Here is a 22,700-nt window from a genome sequence, read left to right on the forward strand (position 1 = left end):
TGGCTGGTTTAGGTTACTACTATGGGTAGTGAGCTTGTTAGCTGGGCATACAAACAACTGCAGCTGTACATTAGAGCAGAAAAACAAGCTGTTAAAAGGATGGGTTCACATGTCTGTCTTAAATCAACACGCACATGCTCATATGTACATTGAAACACTCTTTTACTCTTGTTTTTTTGGTTTTGGAGAGGCTAGACACCACCCTCCAAACCCCTAAATATGGTTCTTAATATGGAACACTACTTTGGCATGTGGAGAAAGCCACAGCTTAAAAGATGTGCTGTGCCTAGTTACAGTTGCTAAGCTATGATTGGATAATCACAGTTCAGTGGAGGTGTTCAGCAAACGGTCACCCCAACTACACACTTTCATTGAGAAAAAAAAAAAAAAAAAAAAAGCCCAAATTTAGCTCAGCCTAAAACCCGATGGAATAACAGTATTTGAGCTACAAAATCCATCCAAATTTGAAAAATGGGTTACACACTGTTCCAACTCATCGGGATGTGTTTTGCGAGTGTATTTTTACTCAACAGCTCTACAAGAACTCCTGTTGTTTCAGTGTGCGTGTTGCATGTGTGTTTACTTTTATTCCCGGAAGGGGTGAGCAAGTGCAGTACATCAGATAATGCGGCAGAACAAGAGCATGGCAAACAGCATCCTCCACCCTGAGTGCCCTGTCTGACCGTGCATGACACCAGAACATTGTGTTCATAGCACCAAAGGAATAGGTGAGAAAAAGGACACGGAGTGATTTCAGGTGGGGGGGGGAAAGAATATGATGGTTGAATGACTGGCAAAACAGAGATGACTATCAAATAACTGACACAGGGAGGCAAATCGCAATCCCAATACAAAGCTAATTCTACCCTTTAGTACACCTTGTACCATTATAACACTCAAAGACTTGTAAATATTTCAGGTGTAAACATCTCCTTTGTACTCACCTCCAAAGAGTGCTCTCAGTGACACTGCCAATATGAAAGTCGTACAGCTTGGTTAGAATCAGGATCACCTGTAAAGAGAGGGAATGGAACTATTACAATCTCAATAGGTCAATCAAAGTAAATGGAGTTTAAGAAACAGCTATTCTGGCTTTCATTAAAAAAAACACACACACAAAAAAACAACCAGGTTCTGTTTGTCATGGATGGTATGTGCCGAATTATTCCTGTCCAGGTGCAGCGATTTTCTGAAGTTATCATTATGAGGTTGCCAGGCAACCAGAAGAGACTTCAAGACTTTTTTACACCTCGCCAAGAAATACTCTGACTGATTTAAGATGTGTCATACTATTTCTAAAGTGCAACTTCTCCTTTAACTCTCAGCAGATGGAGAATTACAGAAGAAGTACAATTCCTAAATGTCAAAATATTCCTTTAAAGATACACTGGTCTGCTTTGGTTTGTTTCATTGCGTTCAAAGAAGCTAGTTGAGCATCTGATCAGGATGCCTCCTTCACTCCTCACTGTAATATATTCCTTGCACGTCCAACTGGAAGGATACCTCGGGGCAGAGCCAGAAAACGCTGGAGTATATTTCCTGTCTGGCCTGGAGACGCCTTGGGATCCCCCAGGAGGAGCGAGAGGTCGTGGCGATGGAGAAGCATATTTGGATCTTTTTTCGCAACCAACATGTAGGTTTCAGAATACAGGTGGTTTTTTTCCAGCAGAGAATATTTGGAAAGAAGTGAAAGATAATGTTTTCCTTGAGGTGACGGCAACTACTAAGGTGAGTGCAACACAACTGTAAAAAGCCAATAAGAATTTAAGCTTTAAACAACCACAGCGAAGTAGTTAAGCTAATAACACAAAAGTTGCCTGTATGTATGTATGTATGTATGTATGTATGTATGTATGTAGCCTTTTTATCTGAATAAGCCACGTTTTTTTTTTTAAATGGCAAATTCTTGGAAACGTAGTTGCTGCCTGAGCCAAACCGACCCCACATTTAATTCTCAGCGGCAAACTGAGGGCTTGAGCGAGCGCAGTGACGCACGTCAGGCAAGGGTCATTTGTGCACCTCTGCCTCTGGTTTGCCAGGCATCACAACTCATTTCTCACACAGCAACTGAGATTTGATATGAAATCGGTAGATTAACAGGAGAAAGCACCAATCAGGAGCACGGTGGGAGAAAGGGTTAAAAACAGGGAGAAATCAGGAGTGTTCACTCTGCCACCCAAACCCATGTTTTTAAGTATGGTGGTACACAAAACTCATGTCTATATATACTGTATCAATTTATGTCCTCAACTTTTTCATGCAATTTAGGAAACATGAATAGACTGTATATAAAATGGACGTAACATCCGTGACGTCACCCATTGGTTTGTGGACTGCTGCTTGGAAGCGAATAGTTTCAGATCTGGGCAGCGCCATCTTGAAAATTTCAGGTGCATGCAGGGTAAAAAAAATCACGGATTCTACTTATATGGGCATCAGGAGGAGCAAGAGGCGCCCTCCTGAACCTGTGAACCAATCAACCTGTCAATCACGACGTAGCCACGCCCTAATGCATACCCTGCTTTATCGTCAAATATAAAATCAGGGAGGCCAAAATTTCACAAATGAATATCATACTGCATTGAAGAAGGCTTTAAACTAGCGATTGAGACCATAAACACATTTTGAAAACGTTTACTGAGGTTAGAAATCAAGTGAGAAGTTGGTGAATTGTCCATTGACTTGTATAGAGACGAAGTCCTTTTGACACCAAAACGGTCGCCCCCTGGTGGCCTTTTGATAGAATGCAGTTTTAAGTTACTTCCGCGTTCGCATCATTTCAGAGGACCAGAACTCCCCGCCTGGCAGCAACCCACATAATAAGCTTCCCAAAGGTATTTGGAACTGTAGTTGGAGCTTCCTGTAGCTGCTTCATAGTAAATATATATAACAGTGAATGAACTGCAGGTTTGATAGTATAGGTCGATTATTAATTGTACATCTGGAAGTTGCTCTAATTCTATATTTGGGCTTTTTTTGTCTTGCCAGGCCATATATGCACATGTTACCTGTCTTCAAACCTGCTTCAGTCAACACATCATCAAATATAGTGAGATTACCATAATTGTTTTCTCTGTCTAGAACAAAATATAGAAGACACTTCTTAATGCCTTCAACACAATAATTAATTGCATTCAAGGTAAATTGAATTCTCCCCAGCACTGCTGCGAAAAACACTACAAGGTTCTGGGAGTAAGAGATGAGCATGTTGGGGGGTAGCGCTTTACATAATTAGCAGTGTGTAACAAACGCTGTGAGTGCCACTTTGAAACTTAGTTTTTTTCTCTTGGTGACTGCCATCCTCGCCCCTGTGGAAAAGCTTGATCCAAATGGTCTCTGTGTTCACAGCTTTGGTATCTGCTCTTTTGGAGTGATAATCAGCAGGCGGGGCACTTTGATAAGCACTGTGCAAGTCCTCAGAGCGAATCGCAAGACATGAAAACCAAGTCTGCTGTGAAAAGGATCAGTGGTCAGCTGTGATGCTACTACACTCCAGAGCGGGAGTATCGCAATTCTGTTGCACAGAGAGACAGCTGGGGGTGGAAAGTTGCAGGAGAAATGAGAGGTAATACTAGTAAGGGGGGGGGGAATTATTACACCTAACCATCTGGAGACTGATATTCACCTCTGGGTAACAGAATGCAGTTAAAGGTGAGTAGGGGGAAAATGAGCCGAGCAAATGTAAAAACACAGCAAAGAGTGAGTTGAGTGCACACGCAATTATTCAGCATTTATCACACACTTGACCTGACCTCACCGGGGGAAACATCCTTTTACATAATAGATGCTATTTTCATCCATCGGACCAGGTGTTGTTTGCTGCTCTGTTTTCCTTCCCTGACTAAATGACTGCTGCTCCTCCATATTAGTATCCGCAACTCTCGTTAGCTTTTCCGTCCCACAACAAGCTTATGTTTGTTTAAAACAACCTGACAAGCCTGACTTGAGTCATTCAGCTGGGAGGGGGATGCATGAGGTGTGGTCTTGACTCAGACATCCGCATTCAGGGCTAGATGAGAAGACATAGAAACTCTGTGCAGATGGATAAGAACCAGCGTCCTGACTCCTGGTATTCATGTCAGTGAAGCTCTGAGGACTTCAGACCTCCAGGACCTTCCAACCTCTGGCTGCCCTGTAAACATGCCAGCTCCTCACCAGGGACCCTTGAATTGGTTCTGGTGAGATGATGTCACACAGGCCCAAGGGATCCTCTTACCAAGACCATGGCCATATGGTCAAGCCCACGCAGATTGCAGTGCCAGAGAGAAGGCAATGTTGAATACTTGAAAATGGATTCCTGCCATGCTGCTGTACCACAAAGCAAAAGTGGTTTTCTGTGTGTATGCGAGTGTGTTTGTTTGGTTGGATATTTGTTGCAAGCATGTACGTGTGTGTGTGTGTGTGCGTGTGTATCACTACAGAAATGAGTGTATCTGAGAGAAAGCAGTGTACGCGCTGTTGGCTTTGTGCTGTCAGAGATGTGTGGTCTCTTCGGCTCGCGGGGTGACGCACACGGACACGAGTCGTCTCATTCCCCATGTGACAGCCTGAATATGAAATTCACATTGAACAGTCAGGACATGCTGAAAAAACACGGAAAGTCCTTTTTGCCCCTTCAGATACGTCTTAAAGTGTGTCTCAAAAACATCTTTTCAGTTAAAAAAAAAAAAGAATATTTAATGCATTAAGCCTCAGATCTGAATGAAAATGGCATGTGGATTTCAAAGACCACCAGGCAGATACTCTTACTGTTTATTTACATGTTTGCTCCCCACTGCTCGTCTCTTTGTACAGCAGACAGCGGGTATAATGGAAAAACAAAACTGCAGCACAATTAAATAAAAAAAAATTTAAAAGGGTGTCTGTATTTCAAGTGCTCTCCCCTTTTGAATCCTCAGTTGACTTGCAATTATTGAATCAAAATGTCAGTCACATTAGACTTGCATTAGCCTTGTTGCCTCAGCAACTAACAAACTGTGGTGGAAACATGTTATTAGCGTAACTAAATGTCCTGCTGTCCTTTAGAAACCAAGTCAAAGTGTCAAACACAATTTTGAACATTGGTTCGGCTCATAGCTGAGTAATGATGGCGTTAATGACTTTTTTGGAGGAAAAAAAAAAGTGGCTTCTCTTTGCAGAGTGAGGAGCTATAGTTTGTGATCCTAGCCTTAATAGCTGTAACCTTCAGTGTCAGTTTTACAAAGCAACACACTAAGACCAGTTAATGAATCTTTTTTCCCCCTGTGAAGAGCAGTGGATAAATGTATTAATTCATACAGAATGGAGTAATCATTAAAATGTGTAGAAAGCTACACTGACAGCAATGTTTGGCATCAGTAGTGGAAGAAATATTCACATCCTGCAATTCAGTTTAAAGTATAAATACAGCAATGTAAAAATACATGCATGAAAATTCCCACTTTTAAGTATTATGAGCGATGTAGTATGCAGTATTACAGTAAAAGTACTGCAGTATTATAGTGATGTAGTATGCAGTATTACAGTAAAAGTACTGCAGTATTATAGTGATGTAGTATGCAGTATTACAGTAAAAGTACTGCAGTATTATGAGTGATGTAGTATGCAGTATTACAGTAAAAGTACTGCAGTATTATAGTGATGTAGTATGTAGTATTACAGTAAAAGTACTGCAGTATTATGAGTGATGTAGTATGCAGTATTACAGTAAAAGTACTGCAGTATTATGAGCGATGTAGTATGCAGTATTACAGTAAAAGTACTGCAGTATTATAGTGATGTAGTATGTAGTATTACAGTAAAAGTACTGCAGTATTATGAGTGATGTAGTATGCAGTATTACAGTAAAAGTACTGCAGTATTATGAGTGATGTAGTATGCAGTATTACAGTAAAAGTACTGCAGTATTATGAGTGATGTAGTATGCAGTATTACAGTAAAAGTACTGCAGTATTATGAGTGATGTATTATGCAGTATTACAGTAAAAGTACTACAGTATTATGAGTGATGTAGTATGCAGTATTACAGTAAAAATACTGCAGTATTATGAGTGATGTAGTATGTAGTATTACAGTAAAAGTACTACAGTATTATGAGTGATGTAGTATGCAGTATTACAGTAAAAGTACTGCAGTATTATGAGCGATGTAGTATTCAGTATTACAGTAAAAGTACTGCAGTATTATGAGCGATGTAGTATGCAGTATTATGAGCGATGTAGTATGCAGTATTACAGTAAAAGTACTGCAGTATTATGAGCGATGTAGTATGCAGTATTATAGTAAAAGTACTACAGTATTATGAGTGATGTAGTATGCAGTATTACAGTAAAAGTACTGCAGTATTATGAGCGATGTAGTATGCAGTATTACCGTAATAGTACTGCAGTATTATGAGTGATGTAGTATGCAGTATTACAGTAAAAGTACTGCAGTATTATGAGCGATGTAGTATGCAGTATTACAGTAAAAGTACTACAGTATTATGAGTGATGTAGTATGCAGTATTACAGTTAAGTACTGCAGTATTATGAGCGATGTAGTATGCAGTATTACAGTAAAAGTACTGCAGTATTATGAGTGATGTAGTATGCAGTATTACAGTAAAAGTACTACAGTATTATGAGTGATGTAGTATGCAGTATTACAGTTAAGTACTGCAGTATTATGAGCGATGTAGTATGCAGTATTACAGTAAAAGTACTGCAGTATTATGAGCGATGTAGTATGCAGTATTACAGGAAAAGTACTGCAGTATTATGAGTGATGTAGTATGCAGTATTACAGTAAAAGTACTGCAGTATTATGAGCGATGTAGTATGCAGTATTACAGTAAAAGTACTGCAGCATTATGAGTGATGTAGTATGCAGTATTACAGTAAAAGTACTGCAGTATTATGAGTGATGTAGTATGCAGTATTACAGTAAAAGTACTGCAGTATTATAGTGATGTAGTATGTAGTATTACAGTAAAAGTACTGCAGTATTATGAGTGATGTAGTATGCAGTATTACAGTAAAAGTACTGCAGTATTATGAGCGATGTAGTATGCAGTATTACAGTAAAAGTACTGCAGTATTATGAGCGATGTAGTATGCAGTATTACAGTAAAAGTACTGCAGTATTATGAGTGATGTAGTATGCAGTATTACAGTAAAAGTACTGCAGTATTATGAGTGATGTAGTATGCAGTATTACAGTAAAAGTAGTGGTTTGGTCCCTCTGACTGATATATTATTATTATGACATCATTAGATTATTAATAGTGAAGCATCAGGGTTAGAGCAGCATGTTACTGTTGTAGCAAAGTTCTGATACACAAATGTGTTTTCAGTTTTTGGATTTTTTCTCTAATCTTTGATTTTTGCTGAAATATTGGATCATTTGAACATTTATTAAAATGAAAGCATGTGAGAAGTTTAGAGGGAAAAAAACATATTTGGTGGAGCTGTTAACAACTCATAGACATCTGAAATGTGAGCCCGACTACACACTTGACGTCTTTTTGTAAAAAGTCAAAAGATGTGTTGTATTCCAAAAAGCTTGTCATATTATCCACTGTGTAAAATCTTAGTCTGAAAAGTAACAATGTTTCCCCTTTGAAATATAGTGAAGTGGATGTATAAAGCAGCACTAAATAGAAAAATACTTCAGTAAAGTACAAGTAGTTATTTTTCATCACAGTTTGGTGTGAAGTCAGAGATTCAAGTCAGTTTATTTGTTATTCACTCAAATCAAACTTTTCACAAAGCGAAAAGCTGCAATGTGATGTGAGGAAAAAAGAAACACAATGAAAAAAACAAAAAAAAGGAACAACACATTTGTATGAGATTAATATGATTAATAAAGTCTCCCTTTTGAGCAGCATTTATATCATTGTGTTAATTAAATCCTGCTTCATAATAGTTTTTATTCTATTCAGTGTCTCTAGTGGCATCAAAGTAAATGATAAAAGGCAAAAACAAAAGATTTTAAAACTTGAATCCACATCCACGGCACATGGATCTTCTCAAATACAGCGACTCTGACACTTTGTATTTTGGCTCACACGATTTTCAAAGACGTCCGCTTTGTACTCTCCGTTCTGAACAAAAGAGCTCTTCTGTGCCTTTTGATTGCAAAAAAATGTCATGGTACTCCAGTATTGACGGTCTCGCATACAATTGAAAACAAGCTTTTCTGTAGTCTGCAAACAAACGTCGGGATAGTCAACACCAAAATGGCAGCTGGAACCGATCATTATCTAGAAGTGATTAAGCATCTCTCTCCCTCTCGGTAGCATGTCAACAGCTGAGCAATTACTTTGTCAATTGGCAAGAGCTGTTTTTATGAGACACGGTGTCAACCGGTGGCGGCAAAGCTACAATTGACATCGAGGCAAGGCCCCAAAAACACTGAATCTTCTCTTATAATTTGGCATGATTGAGAGAGAAAATGAAGCTATTGAGTTAATGGTAAGTGGATAAACACACAGTAAGATGTTTTTGAATAATTATATGGATCATAAATAGAGACAAATAGAGACTTAAGATAAAAGAGACATATCTGTTGTACGGGAGCTGACTGTCATATGTTCGTCTTCGTTTTCTCGCTGACAACAGCAAGGTCACCAATGGTCTGTTCACCATAAAATAGATTACCATTATAGTCCTGGAGGATTAAAGCTGCACTCATCAATATGTTTCACACAGTGGACCAAATAAGTTGATGCTTCTAGTGATGAACCCACAGAAAAATGCTCCCCATTAGGGCTGCGAATCACTCCTTGATACCTTTCGAGGTATCAATCGAAATAAATCGATACCAAGTATCGAAATGTCTAACGTCAAATGATACCTGCAATCAATCCTTTTTTACATCCAGAGCTAAAGAATATGTCTATTTGTATGGACTTGCTCCCAGCCAATCAATGCAAGCCTTCTTCGTGATTGGCCCACAGCCACAGCTTCTACAAACCGTCTGTGGTGGAAGTTGCGGTGAATTTGGGTTAGCTCACTTAGCAGTTCAGCAGCCGAGATGCCACCTAAACACTCTTAAGTATTATTGTAGTGTACTAAAGTGCTAAAGTATGCCAGTCACATGATGGGTATAGAACGAAGTACTCAATTGGTATCAGTATCACTATAAAGGTACTTGGATTGGTACTGGTATCGTCATTCTTTAAACGATACTCAGCCCTAGTCGCCACACACTACCCCCTTAATTCTTACTTTAGTCCAGGAATGTCCAAACTATTCCATAAAGGGTTTATGTGGCTGCAGGTTTTCATTCCAACCAAACAGGAGCACACCGGGCCTGACTCATTTAATCTCAGTCTTGAGACAGTTGATTGGTTGAATCATGTGGTGTGATCGGTTGGAACAAAAAACCTGCAGACGCACAACCCTTTATGGAATAGTTTGGACATGGCTGCTTTAGCCTCTTTTAAGTGGTTTTGGTTTTATGGCCTACTGCATGTACTGTAAATAAGCAGCTGCAAAGCTTTGATAGAGCTCCAACACCAACCGCTGGTTTTGCAATGGAGCCTAGATTGCAGCTGATAGTCGGTGTCATCTTTTCCATTTTGAGCCAAGACCTTCCAAATAAAGGAGCGTAGGCTGTTGTGTGTGTTTCATGCTCCAGAAACACCACAGGGCAGCACAAATGACTTGTTAAATGCCCTTATTGCAAGTAGTAGACACAGTAGAGTAGTTCTCATCGCAAAATGTCAATTTAACATATTAGAATGTATTATATGGCTTTCAAATAAATGGTTAAAATGAACAAGACATGCGTAATCTCATGACAATTCATCATTTAAACAAGAAGAACTACCTGAAAATTTTTTTAAATATGAAAGGCTTTACGGGGTCTGTCCTTATGAACCCCCCCCCCCACCTGCTTCCTCTTATATTACTCCCCATTTGTTTCAATTATCCGTCCTTCAACGAGCGAGCATCTCTCTTAATATTCAACTATTCTGGGTCCGTGCGGAGTCTGTATAACCGACAGGCTTGTGTTCCACAGTTTGTGCTTCATGGACGGCGCAGAGCCTTGGGTCCTCCGTGCATTTTAACACACAAATACTATAATGTCAAGCCTCCATGTCAGGCTTGAATAATGGGAGGATTTTGAGTGGAAGGGGAAGAAAAAAAAGGATTTCACTTAGGGAACTGGATTTAGGTGCATTGCGTCTGACTTTTTGCCTCTCTGCTACATGTTTTTTTTTTATCCTCCCGCACTGTTAAGGGTAATGTGTCACACTGGAGCACCATATGTGCATGGACTTATCTTTTACGCATATGTAAACACAAGCTACAAAGAGAAAATCATCTCCTTTTAGCCTTGAAGGTATACCATTGCCTCATAGCTACCATTGCTCACAGCTCAAGAAAGACCAAACCCAAGGTTCTCGCTAAAGCTCCCCGCTAAGATTGCTGCAATTATTCCGCTCAAAACTAAAGACAAGTAACATTTCTGAGCTGAAGGGCATCATAAGATCAAAAGGAAGCGAATTAAGATGTGAAATGAGTTGTCCACCAGGGTATGCTGTAGCTTTTTTTTTGGCAAGAACCACACCGCCGAGAAGACTGCAGCACTGTGCCCCTTCTGGACATCACTCACTATGTTTGCTTGCAGCTCCTTCCCTCTCTTTCTCTTTCTGTCACTCCGCTCCTTCGCACTCCCTCCTCTCATGCACTCTGTCTCCGTCTCTCAGTGTATGAATCACTATTTCCCTTCTTCTTTCTTCCTCCTTTCCCTTTCCTTCTGCGTGCGCCTCCCCGGAGTAAAGTCCTCTCTCATGTATGTGTCCGTCTTTCCCTTGTTTCCTGTTGTCTTGCCGACCATCTCTCATCTCACCATTACCGTACTTTCTCTGAGTGTTCCTCCCTCAACTAAAGCCCCTTTATCTCTGTTTATCTGGGTTCATCTTTTTTCGCATCACTCCCCCTTTGTTTTTCCTGGTCCCCTCGCCTACCTCTTATCTTTATTCTCTCAGCTGTTTCTCAAGGCCCCTTCCTACAGTAATGTGCCCTAACCACTGCTCCTCACCTTCACTGTCTCCTTCACTCTATTTAACTTTCTTCCTCATGTCCCTCTCTGTGTACCGTCTTTTATTTCTTACTTCACTTGTCTGCCTTGTTTTGTTTCCTTCTCTCTCTCTCTCTCTCTCTCTCTCTCTCTCTCTCTCAGTTACACAGTTAGTGTTCTCCTCACTTTGAAGGTTAGTCAGTCTCCACTGATTTCACACATCAAGATTGGTTTCTTCTTCTTGAAGTGCACAATTCAGCTCGTGAACCAAATTCTGAAGTGAAAGTTTTAAGTCTGAAAAAATAAGCCATATTAGCACTTGAATCAGGATATCATGGCCTCTGTGGCATCATTCTTTTTCTTTAAATGTGTCTCCCACCAGTCCATCCATCTTTATGAAAGTGCAATATGGAATCATAAAGGTCTGCTTTTAAATTCAGGAAGTGTGCTGTTACACCAGATTGACTGCTATTTGCTTTGGATGTTATTCTTAACATCTTATTTTTCACAATTTAATTGTAAAAACTTCCATTTACAGCAATTTTTGTTTAATTGGTAATTTAGGAATAGATGTCTGGTGGGTCGATGCACTAAATTTTAGTTGTTCTGAAAGTGAGTTGATGGCTAAATCCAAAATTAAATCTTTGAAGCTGCTCTGATATATTTAAAAAAAAAAAGTTTTTTATATACTTTTAAAATGAACAAAAGATCAAATCCTCACTCCTAGTGAAAAACTTGCTCCCAAGTCTATTTTGGTTTTCTGGCTCTTCTCATTACCCTCCTGACCAGCCATGTGCTTTGGAAGGTTTTTTCTACATAAAAAAATTGGATATATAATGATCTAACTTCTCCTGTAGAACACAGCTACACGATTGCTAGTCTATGATGCTAAGGCACTGAGAGAGTGTATCACAATAAGCAAGGTGTCAATCTGGATCTATAGTTTTTGAAACATGATGCATTTTGAATACATGAACTGAATGAAGAGCTAGACTTGAGTTGTTTCCTTACACACTAAGTTTAACTATTATTATTCAGTTTTGACACAATTTGTTGTGCATGTTTTTGTTCCAACCAATCAAGAGCACACATAATTCGTGAAGTGAAGCCTGGTGTGCTCCTGATTGGTTGGAATGAAAACCTGCGGCCACATGAACCTTTATGGAATGGTTTGGTCATGCCTGTCCTATAGGATGTCTTGTGGTGTTTGGAAATGTATAAAAGTGGTTTTCAACCCAGTGTTCCTGTTTGGCCCCTGATGGAGGTGCAAGTCCAAACTTTTAACTTAGTTTAACCCTCCTGTTGTCCTCGAATCAAGGAAGGAAGGAAGGGAGGGAGGATGGAAGGGATGAAGAAGGAAGGAAAGGAGGGAGGAAGGAAGGAAAAGAAGAAAGGGAGGGAGGAAGGAAGGATGGAAGGGAGGAAGAAGGAAGGAAAGAAGGAAGGGAGGGAGGGAGAGAGGATGCAAGGGAGGAGGAAGGAAGGGAGGAAGAAGGAAGGAAAGGAGGGAAGGGAGGAAATAAGGAAGGAGAGAGGGAGGGAGAAAGAAAAAGAGGAAGGGAGGAAGGAAGGACAGAGGAAAGAAGGAAGGTAATGGGGAGGAAAGAAAGACAGAAGGAGGGAGGAAATAAGGAAGGGAGGAAGGAAGGAAGGAAGGAAGGAAGGACATAAAGAAGGGGGGAGGGAGGGAGGAAGGAAGGACAGAAGGAAGGAAGAAAGGGGGATTGGAGGAAGGAAAGGAGAGAAAGAGGGAGGGAGGGAGGAAGGACAGACAAAAGGAAGAGGGGAAAGAAAAAGAGAAGGAGGGAGGGAGGAAGCAAGGACAGACGGACGGAAGGAAGGAAGGGTTGAGGTGTTTCTTCATTTGGATGTATATGTAAGCCATGTGTTTGCTAACACATTCATGCGAACAGCAATTTAAGTTGCAATGTCATTGTTGTGTTTTCAGCTCATTCTGCTGCCCTCAAGTGGTCAAAAATGCAATTAATGCAGCTTTAATGTCCTCCTTCTTTTTAAAAAGTAGTTCTTAATTTGCTATTTCAATAAATTAGAGATTAGGTGACTAATCATTACTTTAGTTATTAAATATCAAAACTTTCCTCTTTCAAGTAACTTCATTTGAACTTTTTTAAGTGACAGCTATCATTTTGAAGCAAAAGCTCTTAATTGACTGCTACAAGATAAGTTTTTCTGCTTGAGCCGGTGACATGGCATTTAAAAAAAAAAAAAAAGCCAGAAGATCAATCTGGCGCTACAAGGTGAGGGAAAGGTCAATTGATAAACTAATCAAGTGCCTTGCATGGTAGGAGTGAGATTGTGAGACGATCTGCTTCATCACCTCAGCTGGACTTCTACACTGTGGGAGGGATAACCTTTCCAGCACACTGAGATAAACCTGTCATATTGCGTTGTACAAACCCCCTCTTCCCCCCCCCCCCTCCCCCCTCCCTTTACCTAAAAAAAGTTTTAGGCACTGCCATTTCACACAGGCACACTATATCCTACCTCAGCTTTAAAGACTTGAGATAGAAACGTTACCATAACAACCGCTGTCTGCAAAACGCTGCTGCAAATGCTTGCAAAGCTCCTAGCCATTCTGGATCCACAGTTTTCTAAAAAAAAGTCTAGAGAAAAAAAACCCACAGCTATCTTCTTTAGAGAGGATTAATAATTTGTCAAAAGCAAGGATATATTCTGGCACGGGCGATATGGAAATGCTGAAATGTACCTGACGTCAAGAAGAAATTGGAAAGTGATTTATTTTACTTACATTACTTTCTTTTCTTTTTTTTCCCCCTGCATTGCCGTGAACCGGCTGTCCATATGCAAAGCATGATACTGAGCTGCTTGGCTGCATGGTAACATTTGTTGCCATTTTGAATGATAGCAGTACGCTGATGGATGATTCATCTGAAAAAAAAAAAGCTGCTACGGTCCTTCAAATTAGAATAAAAACTGTATTTCCAAGTAATTCTTGGCATTTATTTTGCCCCACTTGGAGTGCACCCAGGATGTTGTTTGCTGCATGAACAGAGCTCCACAGAGTAAGGTAGACAACAGCCTCATTCTAACACCTAATTAGGCTTAAACTAACTCTAAAAATATGTGCAAATTCAAAAGGAAATGTACATTGTCTTAAAAAAAAAACACAGCTTATCAAAGTCTTTTGGTGTGTGGGAGAAAAACTCATTATTATTAGTCTTCATTTGCATGGGCTATTTTAGGCCTATAAGACACCAGCCACTAAGATCTCCTATTTGCCCATTTTTCTGTCTCATGGTGCATCTGTCTCTCAGGCCAGCTCTTGAGGTAGTCAAGCGAAGCAAACACTATCTGGCGGCCGCAGAGCCTGCACTGGAGGTTAGGGCTTATCACAGCGCAAGCAAGAGTGCAATAAAAACAAAAACCTCTCTGACTTTTCACCATCATAGTCTATAACAACAGGCAGATAGAACAATTCAAGTGGTGGCATTTCAATGACGTGCGGACTTGACAAACATCACAGCAAAACTGAAACTAAACAAAAGCTAACCGACAATTAGAGGAAAAAAATAAAGAACGTGAAACTATCGTATTAATTAACGATAAAAAAGAGAAGCGAAGCAGTCCAGTTTCTCTTTGTTCTCCTGCATCTGATTCTTCATATCTTATCATAAAATAAGTAGAGGGTTAATTCAGCTGGAGCCCACAGTGACAATCTGGGAGATGTTCAAAGAATTTCCATTTCTCTGAGGGAACTATTTTTATAAGAATGTAGCCCTGCATGTTCGCTAATTAGAAAACGGGCCAGTAGCTGGTGTGTGTGTGTGTGTGTGTGTGTGTATATATATATATATATATATACATATATATGGGAAGCAACTGATACCTCATGTTGAAAACTGGACTGCGGCACAGAAAGAGCCCAGAATGTCACTAATAAGATGATGCCATTGGACTTGACCAGCTAAATGAATATCTGTGAGTGAGCCTGTACATATATATAATGTAGTTTACTGAATGCTGCAATACTGGCATGTTTCCTTAAAGGGAAAGGTATGACTGAAGGAGCTACACTCTGAAAAGCTTATCTAATTTAGGCAGTTTTTTAGCATATCTATAAAAAAAATCACCAAGCCCTTCCTTACATAAGAAGAATTCAGCATCTACAATAAATATATATATATATCCCTGTTTTGGGTATGATGAAGCCAGTTGAGAGCCTGTGGACCTAAATGCACACAGTGTACTGTGTAGGAGAACTTTTCATCTTTTTATATCCTCATTTTGTAATGTTTATGCATGCTGAGCAGTTTTGTCTGTCTTGTGAGATTTCAGCAGATATACTGTACTTACTGTACAAACAAAGGGGAAATCAAAGTAGTCAAATGTGGGTCGAAACCAGGCCGAAAGGAGCTCGAGACTAATCTCAAATAGGTGATTTGGGTAGTGAACAGCAACAAAATAATGATTTTTTAAAAGTTTCCTTAAGGGATACATCAGCAATTTTTTCATTTCCAAAAAGTTGAGAAGCTTAATGATGACAGGTAGTAGAGGCTGAAAAATCCTCACTTTTAGTTTTTTACTAGGGCTGGGTATCATTTAAAAAATGATTCGGTATTGTTTGAGAGGAGATGCTTCGATACTACTCAGTATCGATTTATTTTGGTCGATACCTTAAAGATATTGAGTAGAGAAAACCCAGCCCTAGTTTTTAGGATGGGTCCAGCTCCAAAAACACAGAATCCTACACTTCCCATCATGAAATGTAATGTACTACTTCATTAAAGGGAGACTCAGTTGGACATATGATATACAAAGACAGTCGAAGACATCAGTGAGGCTCCAAAAATGCACTTGAACAAGTGCTCAACACATCTGTCAGTGACCAATTAGTGGGACTCTCTGCAGCAACTCATCTTGTTAATCAACCTGCCACATGTCACCTCTAGTTTTGACAAAGCAGTATTTTTTTCAAACTGTGATTTGAAACTAATAAATGCAAAAGATAGACTCTACCTGCCTCGTAAACATCGACAAAACTTTGACATTTTGAGAAACTTTTGAAACTTTATGCTCCAGTCCAGGTTTGTAATGAAGGCTTTCTGTTCAAATTGTGTAGTCTCCAACCCTGAGCTGAGATATCCTTGATGACATCTCCAGGGTTATTGTTGTTGTTGTTGTGTCAGACTTTAGAAAGCTCCTCCAGAGCCACAAATACCGAGTACAGAACTCCCCATGATGAGTTAGTGTGTAAAAGTGGTTGAATGCCCCTTTGAAGGACAATAAATCTGATCTGTAAATATCCTTTTTTAATTCTTTTTTAGAATAAGTTTCTTTTTGCCATACATAACTGTGATAAAACGGCGGTGCCACAAAAGTGTGTTTCTGTAATATTTTATCACAAAATGTATGACTGTCCTTGAAATTCTGCAGTGGGTGTTGAAAGTATTGGGTGGGATGTTCTTCATGTGGAGAAGGCTATGCTCTCTAAGTTCTGCTAAAAATACCAGAAAATAGGAGAAGTTTTTCCCTGACGGAAGCTTTATATTATACACTTTTTGCTAGAGGGAACCAGGTGGGATGATGGTCCATGGCTTACAAGTGACAGACACCCTACTGAAGTGTGTGAGTGGGCAAAATATTATGTCTTAAGCAGGTTTTTTTGTTATTTTTTTGGCAAAAATGATCAGTTTATTGCAAATTAGCGTTAAAAAAATATATTTTTTACAAGTGGAAGAAGACTAACAGGGTAAGAGGTGTCACCAACCACAGCTATGGTGGCTATTTAAACATTTCCACCTCTTTCTTTGAAGATGTTCTCACCACCCCCACCCCCCCCACCCCCAAAGACCCTCTGTGTACTGTTACCACAATGAAAACTGCTAGATTTGATTCTCCAAAAGCATGAATTACCCTGACAGCCGAAGGTCTAAACACATCCTCGAGCACAAGCTACTATTAATCTGATCACAGTCATCTTCCACTACACTGAGTCACAGGGTTTTTTTTCTTGCCATGTTACCACAGGCACATCATTTCTGATTAGAGGGACATATTGCTCTTTATTCAGCAAACGAGCGACAGGAATTAGTTAGAGTCTGTCATTTCATCTTCATATTATTTCTCTTTTTTTTTTTTTTTTCTTTCTCACAATCTCTCACTCGGAGCTCTGGTAATTTCCCCCCACTCTGGTGTCAGCGGGAGTAGAGGAGAACCGAGACAGAAGCTTTAACTGCAGGCGTACTCACGTGTCATTGTGAATCTTTCTCCAAGGTGACACAGTGTGGAAGCAGCAGGACAGCTGATTAACACCAGGCTCCCTCTCAAACTCTTAATTACATTTTTTTCCCCCTCCGATGCCGTTTCCTGTCTGTCTGATGGTACATACTGATGATGGTGGCGGCGGCGGCGGTTGTGGTGATGGGAGGGGGTTGAGGTATAGTTTGAAGAACTGCTCGGTCACTGATAGCGTATCTTGAGCTAATGCAGGTTTACCTCACTGGCCTAGACGCCTCAGATGCACTAAAAGCATCGGAAGTGCGGCGGTCATAATTAAAATTGCAATATGTTGTCCTTTTAGGGACATTATGTTATCCATCAAGCACTTGATCCATTGGCTCGGCTCAGCACAAGCCAGCTCACTGATGGCTCAGGGGCAGCTTACAGTAATATCTCCTGTGACAATGCTGGGTGAGCAGACACTGGAGTGCACTACTGATGCCACCCTAGCACACCATTCATTACTGTTATGCCTTCCACCTGACAGATCGACCGCGTCTAGGGGAATCATTTTAAGGATTTAAAGCCAGACAAAAACTTTGTAATCACGGAGTAGATAAAACTAAACTGTTGCTTGTCTTTGAACTGTCACTAACACCAAATGTTTCCAGTATTACTCATGAATCACAGTTTCTCTACTTTACAGGAAAAAGATTAAAATTATTCAGGGAACCAAAAAATTTGTATCCACCTTTACGTTGACGTTCCCGTCACAAAGAATTCAGTGAGATTAGATAAAGCTTTGAGCAAATATTTAAATGAAAAAAATGTCAAAAAATAGAAGGGATTTCTGTAACTAATGAAAAACGTCAAATGATAAGGTATTTGAATAGCTAAATTAATGAAGTAGGACTGAAAAAGGAAATTGGAAGCTTACATTTTAAAATCCTAGAGTCTTGTTTTTTTCCAGAGACATCACATTCACTCTTAGACTTGTATTTTTTTTCATCAAGTCAACCGCTGAGGTGAAGAAGAAAAAAAAGTCAAGGAAAAATTTCACTCCATTTCTATAAAATTGGCCCCCATCAAACTCCACGGTTCCACCGAAAGCACAAACTGTCACTCTGGTGAATTTCCAAAGAGACAGCACTGCTTTTCCAGTCCTGTCGACACATTCGGGACTGGAGCTTCAGAGAAAGCCCACACGTCTCAACCCCGTCATCCGGTGCCATTGTGGGTAATGGGCAGCGGGCATCACTTTGTGCCACCAACAGTAGCCCGGCAAACAAAACAGTTGGTGCCATGTGTTGCATGGCGTGATTCATTTTGACAAGCTCAGCATCCAGCATCCTCACAGCCGAGGAATTTTAAGTGAGCCATTTCTAAAAGCCAGCTCAGACTCTGGAGTGAGGCTCTGGATGAATGAGGGGAAGAGATTCATGGGGCAGAAGGTCCCCAAAACAAATGCCTGCACAGACACTGAGATAGATGTTAAAGGTTTGCTCCGACAATTTGCCACAAGATGCAATGACCAGCCTGTTCTCACAAGAAAAAACACACTATGGGTCTAAAATTCAGCCAGCAAAAATTACCCATAGTTATGTTTACGTCAATGTAGCGGCCATAGTAATTATGATCCGGGGAATTGACGCAGTTCAGATATACAGGGTGACAATATGTCTTTTTAGGAGGAGGTGGGATGGTTAGATAGTCACATCCTGCTTTTAACCGCAAGTGTCATGTTTCAAACTGCGAGTCTGGACCTTTTTTTCAAGATTGTCATGCTGTTTACTGTTGCCATGATGATAAAGGTAAGTCAATTTAAGGAAGTAGAAACCACATTTCAACCAAAACCTGGAGTTTCCTTCCTCCCACACACCAAAAAACATGCAGATTAGGTTACTTGGGTGTGAATGTGAGTGTGAATGGTTGTTCATCTACTATGTGTTAGCACTGTGATGGACTGGTGACCTGTCCAGGGTGTACCCTGCTTCTAGATTAGTGTCAGCTGGGATTGGCTCCAGCTCCCCCGCAACCCTGTAGAGGATAAGAAGTACGGAAAATGAATGAATGAATTTTAACCCAAACCTTGATCTTGGTCCAACCCTAACCATGTTGTTTTGTACCTAAACCTAACCAGACCTTAACCAAAGCATTGTCAGATCATAAAACATCATTATTTTCTAACAGTGATTTGTAATGATTTTGGGAAACAGCATATTACGCTCCTGTTGTGGTTATTTAATTATGAGGATGTGTTGGTAATGTCTTACATAATGACATACATCAAATAAACACAGTTTGCACAGAAGGTTCCCCAACATGACCACCTGTAATCATTTGCAACAACAGAAAATGCTCGCTGTCAGTGCAGAGGTTGGAAAAACCCAACATCTGTGTTTGTTTCTACAGAACATGTTAATAATAATCAGTCATTTAAACAAAAGCAACAGCTGTGCCCTTAGCAACTACTGTCTGGCTTAACTTGCAGGGAAAGGGGCATTGCAGCATCATGATGCACTCTGTATTTCAGAGGCTAATCCATCATAGCTGCAGTGTCATTTAGATTTGTTTATATACCCTCCAAATAGAGTAATATTATTAGTGTTTGATGCAAGTTTCTTGAAATAACTCGATGTATTACCTTTAATGTTGACTTTACCAGAAGACACCATCAGTCAGTGTTTCAAAGTGCATATAACATTTACCTGCAAGGTAGAAATAAAAGTGCCAGATTTTTGAAAGGAGTTCTGTTGAAGAAAGGTCTGTATCAAGTTTCCTTTTGATTAGTTGACCCACCAACGCCTGTTTGCCATCTTCGTAAAAGTTGTCTAAATCATAAGCCATATCTGTGGTTCTGGAGGTAGAACCCATTCATTTCAGATGTTGGAGGTTCAATCCCTGACTTCTCCCATCCACATGTCAAAGTGTCACTGAATTTAACTGCTTCCCACGGGGCACCATTTATGTGCACCTCATTGGTTGAATGAGAGGCGAATATGTTGAATATGTAATATTTTTTGTCCACTAAGGTAGATATGTACTATATAAGTGCAATCAAATTTGAAAGCAAAACTTTACTTGTATTAGACAGATGGGCTCTGCCTTTGAGTACAGACGATCACACAATAGCTGTTCTCATTTACATGTCTTTCTTTTTCACTGGTTTGATGTCAGCATTATTTTAAACCCTGATTTCATCTAAAATGTCACCCCAGTCAATTAGCTTTGGTTGGCTCATGTCGCTAACTGTTTTTCATCCTGACAATCACACATTTGAAAATGTCACATTAGCCACCTAGCATAAAAACAGGACAGTACAGGACAGTTCATTAACAACAAATATGGTGGATCAGAGTGGCGTGACATTACACACTGACAAAAAAACAAGAGCTCAGATATCACTAGAAACGCCCGAGGCTTTATAGTCATGCCTGCCCCATGTGTGAATTGTAGAGCACAAGATCATTATTTACCAGATCAATTATACTGCTTCTGCTTCCTGCCAAGAAGAAATCATTTGACCTCTTGCCACAACTTATAAAATTAAAACTATTTAGTTCCAAATAAAACCGCATTGAGAGTTTCTTCACAAGACATCTGATTGGGATCGATTTTGCAAAGCTGAACAATCGATTAGCCTCAGTGAACTTTAAAAGACTATGCTTGTTTCACAGTTCATGAAAAAAAGCACTATTTTTTACGGTCATGCATGACATTGCTTGAATGACTGCTACAAGTTCACTTCTCATGTGGGAGAATAAAGAAGACATTTGGAAACGGCTTTTACTTATCAAGCCAAGCTCCAGTGCAGCTATGAGAGACTTTCTGTAAACCAATTAGAGGAAGGAAAGGTCATACAAGAGCCTTGGAGGGGGGGAAAAAGGAGATAAAAGAGTGATTGGATTGGTTCATGCTCTAATTTTGACCATCACACTTTTCACTTACTGTAATTATTCAATTGAGCATAGAAGTAGAGAGAGGATGAGAGTATATGCCCATTTCATTCTCTCTCTGAAAGCTGCTGATAAAAAAAAAAAAAAAAAACTTATCAAAATGGGAATGCAAGCTCCAAGATCCCTGAAAGTGCCCAAAAGAAGAAAATTGATCACAATCTATAATGAAGTTTTGTAAGAATAACAACAACATGAGACATGAGTTGCTTATCGGTGAATACAGGGGAACAGAGGAGTCAGCTGCACATCGAAAATTTCACAGGACCAGTATAATACAACGCTGCTGTAGCCGACACACAACGTTTTATGGCAACATCGATTCAAATGAGTATGTGTTTCTGCTGAGGAGTGAATAGTTGTGCTTGTTTCTGTCTACTTTGGTACATTTCATGCGGCTGCCTACAAACAGACATGTATATCGGCTCCTATGGCAAAATGGGCTTTATATTGAGCGCCATATTTTTTTTTTTACACTCCCCACTTTCATGGCGAGAGCTTGATGAGAAGATCAATACCACGCTCACGCCTGTGCAGTGAATAGAGCCAGATGCTAATTAGCTTAGCCTAGCATTAACACAGGGAGCATTAGCCTAACAGTCTAGAACGTTTTCAAAAATACAACAAACAGCACCTTTAATTAATCCATTATATCTTGTTTGTTTAATCTGTACATAAATGTAAATGTAAAAATGATAAGTCATGGTGTTACGGGAAACTTTTGCTGGAACTATCTTGGCAACCAGTCACACTGACTTCCAGTCCATATGATAAGCTAGGATAATGAACTCCCAGCTCCATTGTTAACGCACATAAACATGAGTGGTATTGATTCTCATATCTAGCTCTTGGCAAGAAAGTGGATAAGCGTATTTCCCAAAACACTTGAATCCTTTAGTAAATTAAATTATGTCAAGATGAATTAGCATCGTTGCCACACCAATAGTCACAAATACGGGTAAAGTAGAGACATCTTATGGGAACATGAGCAAAATCTTTTTTTCACTTAGTTTCTGGTGATGGATTCTTGTGCACCAAAGAAAGACAGTGCAGTTTATAATGGTTGTCTCTTGATGTGTTGATGAAGAAGAAGGAAACCAGCGCTGACACGTCTCACTTGTATATTTTAAAGATTTTATTACAAAAGAGAACAGTGTCAAAAAAACAATCTTGAGAGAGTCCCTGATCTCTACAGTTTATAGTTTCTTATCTCTAAAATCTCCACCTTCTGAGCAATTGGTCCGTCTGGACAAAACAGCCTCTGGCCCTTTAACTATACCTGGCTTTTAACCTTTAACGTAAGAAAAACATCTGTTTGTATGTCACAGGATGTCACAGTAAAAAGCAGAACCGATACACAAAAGTCTTAGTCAAAAGTCATATCAATTCTTATCAAAAAAAGACCTTTTCAGTATAAATGCATATCAAGAAAAACCAAGAAAGTATTTTGTGTGAAGTAATTATCGACATCTATTATTTAAAACTGTGCTAACAAAACCCCACAATTGACATTTTAAACCAAATACCAATAAGATATGAGCTGTTTTCTGCTGATCC

General features: G+C 39.7%; 1 protein-coding gene across 1 annotated transcript in view; it reads right to left on the reverse strand.

The window, feature by feature from the left end:
* The window catches only part of sorcs3a (sortilin related VPS10 domain containing receptor 3a), a 214,908-nt gene that overhangs the window by 119,903 nt on the left and 72,305 nt on the right, over window positions 1-22,700 (reverse strand). Inside the window, exon 3 of the mRNA XM_062436064.1 lies at window positions 945-1,012. Within this exon, the coding sequence (XP_062292048.1) occupies window positions 945-1,012 (68 nt within the window). The remainder of the gene's footprint in view (window positions 1-944; window positions 1,013-22,700) is intronic.

Source organism: Scomber scombrus, chromosome 2 (genome assembly GCF_963691925.1).
Source record: "Scomber scombrus chromosome 2, fScoSco1.1, whole genome shotgun sequence".
Lineage (NCBI taxonomy): Eukaryota > Metazoa > Chordata > Actinopteri > Scombriformes > Scombridae > Scomber > Scomber scombrus.